The sequence below is a fragment of the Fundulus heteroclitus genome, chromosome 12, assembly GCF_011125445.2.
Source record: "Fundulus heteroclitus isolate FHET01 chromosome 12, MU-UCD_Fhet_4.1, whole genome shotgun sequence".
Lineage (NCBI taxonomy): Eukaryota > Metazoa > Chordata > Actinopteri > Cyprinodontiformes > Fundulidae > Fundulus > Fundulus heteroclitus.
The window spans coordinates 113074-120481 of record NC_046372.1 but is presented as its reverse complement, the minus strand read 5'-3'; the positions used below and the strand labels follow the sequence as shown (position 1 = coordinate 120481).

Genomic DNA, 7408 nt, shown 5'->3' with positions numbered 1-7408 from the left:
AGTCGCTCCCTAATAAACTCTCTCAGAGACTAAGGTGAAGACATTGTTGCTGCTGAGACACAAACAATCAGCTCAGAAGACACAACAAAGACCGATTAAAAAAAAATGTTTTCATATTAACTCGTTTATTGAGAAAGCAAGTACAATAGCTTACTTGCATTACATTGTTTTTGCTTTCATTCCTGATTTCACTCTTTAAAAAATAAAATAAACAAAACACAACAAACTTGGTGAGGATAGCAGGGTAGCCAGGATACAATCCAGTCATTGACATAATTTTTCAAATTACAATCTATATGACAACGATATAGTAGATTAAGCTAACCAGATTTCTCAAATGAAACCCAGGGACACTTCCAGCTACATGAGAATTACAAAATAAGAATTTCCTTCATGATGGTTTGAAGGAACTGGAGTGATTCTGGGGTGTTGGGGAGGAAGAAGGGGGGGGGGGGAGCACAGGGATAACAGGTGTGGCATAACGGCAAGCTTAACTCTGGTTGTAATACTTTCTATATTGCTAACATCAGCATGACCAGCAATCAAAATATATATTGTTGGGCACAACATTTGGTTCTCACTCAAACAAATTCAGGGGGCTTAAAAGGGGGACTGTCCCTGGAAATTGGGAAAGGCTCCCTACTGTAGATCCTAAATAGCTAAATGTTTAGCTATATATTAAAATAATTATATAAAATAGTTTGCAAACTAAATATTTAGCTTCTAATCAAGTATTTTGTAACAAACTGTGAAATTTATATATAAAGTATATGATAAAAAATTATCTCATATGAAAGGCTAAATTACCCAAAAAACTGACTGTGTAACTTTACAAATGGGACCCCATATGCATGGTAATAAAGTTTGGCCAACAAACAGCAAACTACAATACAAAACATGTCATTTTACATCATATACACTAAGTAAAGAAATTATTTTAACCCTTCATAATGCTTTTCCCCCCCCCCTTTTTAAAAATAACTGTACAATAAAACTTTTTTTCCTCCTTGCTAATACTTGTGGGATACATGGCTTTAAACAAATGTTCCAAAGATATTTTTTTAAATCTATGGGAATAGCAAAATATTTTTTTCAGTTTGATCAAGTTCACTTTAACTGAACAGATGTGAGCTAAATTAAACTTAATGCTGAAACTGAACGAAAAGGTGTGAGCCACAGCAGGTTAAGATTGACATCTATGGAGGACTAGCTTTGCTACAGAGCATTACAGATTATTTTGGTAGTCTAACCAATCCAGATTTGTGTTTTTGAGCAGTTACGGTACAATGATGTTTACAGTAACAGAGAAATTGAGTATTGCTGTCAAGCGACTTGAATGTTGTGCCCAGACAGCGAACCAAGAAAGATAGCTGGGCAGAGAGCAGATAAAACACACATCAAGAAAATAATTTAACCTTCAAAATAAAACATTTACATTCTTGAAGCAACAGCACAACACTGTATTAAAGTTCTAGCAGAAAACTAATAAGAGAAACTGCACTAAATATTTTACGAGAATATTAACAAATCATATCAAAACCCATGATGGGCAGAGGGCAGGATGATTACATCTGCAGTACTGGACTCTGATACACAATAATATGATGACCGTGACCACATGAGGGGAGTTTTTTCCCCCGTGGATTTTTAAAAACTTCGAAGGATTGCTAAGAAATGTCAGTGTAGGATACAATTCTTGTAACAGAGAGGACTTTACTGTGGAATCTGAGCAGACACCTGAATGTGGTCTCTACATTTGCTCTGCCCTCTGCTTGTCCGATCAGCCGGGAAACCGGAATGTTTCTGGGCAAATGTGACATAATTTGAAGAATGCCCCATTAAAATAGTCCAAAAATCATACAGAAAAACACTTTTTGCCTGTATGGATTTTTATGTGCTGAGATAAACTTGGTCTATCACGGAAATTCCTTCCGCAATACAAACATGAGAAAGGCTTCTCCCCTGTATGCGATTTTAAGTGCCGAGATAAATTTCCTTTCATGCTGAAAGTTTTTCCACATGTCATACATGAGAAAGGTTTCTCACCTGTGTGAGTTTTAATGTGAACCATGAAATTACTTTTGCGATTAAAACGTTTTCCACATGTCATACAGGAAAAAGGTTTCTCACCTGTGTGAGTTTTCATGTGATCAGTCAAATTACTTTTGCGATTAAAACATTTTCCACAAGTCATACATGAAAAAGGCTTTTCATCTCTATCGGTTCTTGTTCGCAGGTATAATCTCGCACTATTACTAAAGTTTTTTCCACCTGTCAAACATGAGAAAGGCTTCTCATCAGTGTGAATTCTCATGTGATCACTCAAAAGCTTCTTAGCAAAACTTTTACCACAAATTTTACAAGCTGAAATACTGTCAATTGTGTTCACTGTCTCCCGTCTTTCCACTTCTATGTTGACCACATCCTCAACATCACATCTCATTTGCTGAAAGCTCTTATTTTCTTCATCTCTGCTTGATTCTGAATCTTCAAGGTTGCTCCTTTCCTGTTTTTGTTTCTCAGACTCAGAGAAAATCTGAGCGATGAGTTGGTCCTTGTATGATTCTGGTTCGCTGTGGTCTGTTTCCTTGTAAACAGCAACTACTGTAAAGGAATCAGTTGACTGCTGCTGTCCCAGCTGCTCTTTCTCCAGACTAATATAGAGTTGCTCCTCTTCGTTCTTTATTGCTGGATGCTGTGGTTCCTCCTTTATTTGTGGTGGTTCTAGTTTAGCCCTGTTCTCTTTTATCTGTTGAGATTTGGGTTTCTTCAGTTCCTCCTCTGTCAAAAAAGATTGTGGCTCTTCTTGGTCCAAACTGGAGTTACTCTCCTGGCTGCAGATGTGATGTTCAGTGGGAACCTCCTCCTCCTCCTTCCAAATATAATGCTGTGAGAGAACTGAAGAGGCAGAAGAAAAAACATAAATCATATTGATTTCCGTGAGTATATCACAAGATTAATTAACTTTTTATATTTTAACAAATTAAAGATGTTTTGAAATTATATAACCCTAAAGTTTCTAAGTAACCACACATATGCTTATTTTTGCAGTAATAATTCAGGTAATACAGGTTTTTATTTTACAGGACGTAATGGTTACATGGTTCCTTTGAGCAGCTGCTGTTTAAAAGGAAAAACTTTTACAGGTGTTAATAGGACGGACTCAGCTACCAAAAGATGTTTAAACATTTTTTATAATGGAAGAGTTGATTCCTGGTATGGACCTGGTAAAGTCAAAATGCTAAATAATAAAAAAAATAATAACATGCAAAAAACATGACATTTTGATTTTGTAACAGTTACCTCTTTATTTCATTTAAAATTACTTTGTTCTCATGGTAAGGATTTGAAAAGTTGGGAAACGAAACTTTCATCAATGTGCTGGCGGGGCGGATGGATGTGACCTAAAATTACATCTCCCTAAATATCACAGTATTTGATGTTAGATCACTACTCTACCGGCAAAAAAACAAACAACAAACAACAAACAACATTTTTGAGAAAAATGTCCATCCATGTGGCAGATTATCCGACCACACAAAGTGTGAATACTGGCAACTGCCAAGAGCACAAAATTATCATCTGCTAAATGGAAAAAAAAAACTAAATAGGAGATTAGAGGACACATATGAGGGATCACCAAACCATCAGAGTAATGTTCAGAGAGCAGAGAAGCCTTATAAACCAACAAAACATTTCGTTAAAAAATAATCTAATTTTAGGCTGTGGTTTTCAATTAAGCAGCAACATGGCACATTTGTCCATTCACCTGAAAGGAACCATTAATTAAGAACAAGAAGAGCCTTTAGCAAGGTAGACAGGGAATTACTGAGGAGTATAAAAACAGCTTAAAGTCAAGATAAAGGACTGTAGGTCTGTAGGAGGTGTACATAAAAAAGCTGGAGAGCAAACTCTAGTACAGGAACAGAAAGACGTGTTGTCAGGCATGAAAAAGATCTGTCTTCTATCAATTTGATCCTCTTGTGAGCATCAGATTGATAGAAGTTTGTGGAGAGCCAATAAGCTAAATATATTGTTGATATATTAAAGAATTATTTTGCTCTTTAACAATGTATTATTGGAAAACCTTGAAAACTTGTTTCACTTATATTACTTGTTTTTGAGTTCGCATAAAACTAAGAACAACATGTGTTATTTTGCTATAACTTGTTTTAACTTGTGGTGGGAACCTATGACAGTGTGTTGTGGGAAAGACTGATTCTGTATTTCTTATTTTGCTTATGTTTGCTGTATTCTGAGTGCACTCATATTATTTTGCTTCGCACACTGCTGAGATGCTGGGAACGGGTTCTGTTTGGGAAACATGCTTTGGGAGGCAGGGCAGCTGTGGAGGGAGAGATGGCCACTCTCGCTCCACATCTGACTCTTTGTTTACAAGTATATAAAGAGGAGACTGCCCTCAGCCCGGTGAGTCTGCCGTGAGTTCGTATGTGGATACCGGCATCGTGAACGCTGATCTTAACCTAGGACTGAGGGCTCCCAGTTCGTGTCAATGGTAAGAGCTGATTCTGAGAATCTGTTGAGCGTCACGTCTGTTTGAAAGCTTGTTGCTTTAATGCTTGCTACTTTGCGTGTGTGAAGAGCTAGTTGTTTTGATGTGCTGTATTCTGTGGGGAATAATAATAAATGTGTGCCTTATATTCAAACAGAAACAGTGTTTGAGTCCTTATTTGTGTTTGCCGATCTCTCCCGATCCTGAAATAAACATTTCATAAAATTGTTCAATAGGTTAAGATTAGGGACCAACTCAGCATCCTCCTCTCCTGCCCTCAACTTAACAACCAGTCAACCTTTATTGATGACAGCGTTCCTGTCACACCTCAAATATCTTAGCTTCCAGCTTAATCATGGGTCCTGCTGCTACTCAATCATTGTATTCAACCGAATGTAAAGATGCCAACGCTCCCTTCAGCCTCCCCTCTTGTCTGTCTCTTAGACGCAAATATTTCAACCCCTAGATGAGAAAAATTGGTAGACACGCATCTAAAGAGTTGTAAGAGTTGCAGCTGTAACTGCAGCTAAGGGTAGTTCTACAGAGGATTGGCTTAAGCACTTTTCAGATTATTTGTTTACATTTAGAAAACAGTGCATCTTTTTACTTTTCTGTCAGATTTAACACTACTTTGGGTTGATCTATCAAATAAAATCCTGAAGAAATAAATTAAAGTTTGTAGTTGTACCGCTGATGTATTTCTTAAATTCTGACTGAAAACTATTCAATCTTAACTGTATTACTAAGAGAAGTTTTAATAAACACAATATCCTACGGAAACCTGGGTGCTGCTCACTGAGCTATATAATACCTGAAAAACTGAAGTCACTGGCTGCCATCTTGCTACTCCCTACTCTCACAGAATCCCATAGGATTTGGCTGCAATAACAAGCAGTTTTCTGGCTGTGGGAAGACGTTTCATAGGTAATTCTACAGTCAGTGGATGTACTAACACTATCAACTACTAGGAAATTAGTTCCTGAAATATTTTACCTGTTATTCATATTAAATATATATATATATATGTATATATAAGTATGTGTATATGCATATATGTATACATATATGTAAATATATGTTTTTGTATATTGTTATTTATATATTTATAAATGTTATATAGGCCTATATATATATAAATTAATAAAATGCTAAATATTTCAGCACACGACTTTCTCAGTACTTGATAGTTTTAGAACATAACATAAAAGTAAATGGTATTTGACATTTTAAAAGTCTTAAACCCTCCCTGAACATGAGAAAATTCTCGTTATTCGATGCTGTGGCGCACATATTCCCTAGTTACTGGAGGAAAAGAAGGAGTACCTATATGGCGGCTGGTGGCTTCACAGCGACTCGTTCTAACAGCGGGCGATTAGCACTCCAGTGTATAATATAGCTCAGTGGTGCTGCTTGATTTCACTACATTTATACTAAACATCTAATTTTAACGCTTCCTTTTAGTCTTATGGCGTTTTTACAGCAGCTCCGTGATCAGTAAACCAACATCAGTACCTCTGGTGGTTCATACCTATTCTCTGCAGGTTCGTGTGGGGTTTGCAGCTGATTTCCAGCAGTCTGCGCTGACGATCCAGCTCTTCCTCGTAGTGGACGATGGTTTTATCAAACTCTGTGAATATTTCTTCAGCAGCAGCAGTCAGTCGCTCCCTGATAAACTCTCTCAGAGACTGAGATGAAGACATTGTTGCAGCAGAGACACAAACACTCAGATAAGAAGACACAACAAAGCTAACTCTGCTAACATACCCAGACAGTCTGCTGCTGCTGCTGCTGCTGCTTCTTCTTCTTCTTCTTTTGTTTAATGGCAACTTTTGGTGCATTGCCGCCACCAACTGAAATGGAGTGTGAATCGGGATGACCTACTCTAATATCCTACTACTATAAATAATAATAAAAATAAATAAATCCGTTTTATCAAATTAGTCTTTTTAAGATATCTTAATAATAAAGAATAACCCTCTGATTTGGTGTTCATGCAGACAGTCTGCTTCCGGGTTTGACGGAAAGAAGAAGGAAACGTATCGACTCATTGTCGCCACTTGCTGGACGGATGTATAATAGAAGCCCGAGTCACACACACACAAAAAAAAGAAGAAAATATAGATAGATAGATAGATAGATAGATAGATAGATAGATAGATAGATAGATAGATAGATAGATAGATAGATAGATAGATAGATAGATAGATAGATAGATAGATAGATAGATAGATAGATAGATAGATAGATAGATAGATAGATAGATAGATAGATAGATAGATAGATAGATAGATAGATAGATCATACATGAATTTAAACATTTACACACATCATGCTATGAAATTAGTTTCTGTCGATTGCCTATTATGGCCGTTACTTTCCTTAATACAATTATCCTAATTTAAAATATATAGGTAAGACTGTATCAATCCTCCTTAAAAACTCCTACTCTGCTTTTTTTTTTACCATATTAATCTAACTTTATGTACCATGTCTTGGAACACAATAGCACATCTTAAACACTAGGCAAGAATTCTTCACAACATGAATGTAAATTAAAACACAAGCTCAGAATTAAGTAAATGACTTAGAACTTTGGAGAAAGACCACATTGCATTTTCTGGGAGATACTTTGCTCAGGAACAGAATAAAGGTTTCAGAAGGTGAGCAGAGGAGGTTTCTTCAATAGACGTGAGACGTGTTGGAGGACGTGTCCTTCTCTCTGACATGAGACTCAAGGAAGCTAATGATGGAGAAATACCTCCATGGTGGCTTTCTGGTCTTCCCCTGCACTACACTTCTCTCTCATGACCATTCTCTCCTTTATATGTCTGTCCCTCATATTTTTTCTATTGCTTTTTACACTGATCCTCTAAATAATAGGACAATATATATATA

The 7408-nt window shown here is 36.6% G+C and overlaps 1 protein-coding gene across 1 annotated transcript; it reads right to left on the bottom strand.

Moving 5' to 3' along the window:
- Nucleotides 1–108: 108 nt before the first annotated feature.
- On the bottom strand, nucleotides 109–6334 carry LOC105926910 (histone-lysine N-methyltransferase PRDM9). The gene is made up of 2 exons (XM_036143620.1): nucleotides 6042–6334; nucleotides 109–2898 (listed from the first exon to the last, which is right to left on the bottom strand). Exons 1-2 carry the CDS (start codon nucleotides 6211–6213, stop codon nucleotides 1856–1858), a joined length of 1215 nt encoding a protein of 404 aa, XP_035999513.1. The 5' UTR covers nucleotides 6214–6334; the 3' UTR covers nucleotides 109–1855.
- Between the last annotated feature and the right edge of the window lie 1074 nt (nucleotides 6335–7408).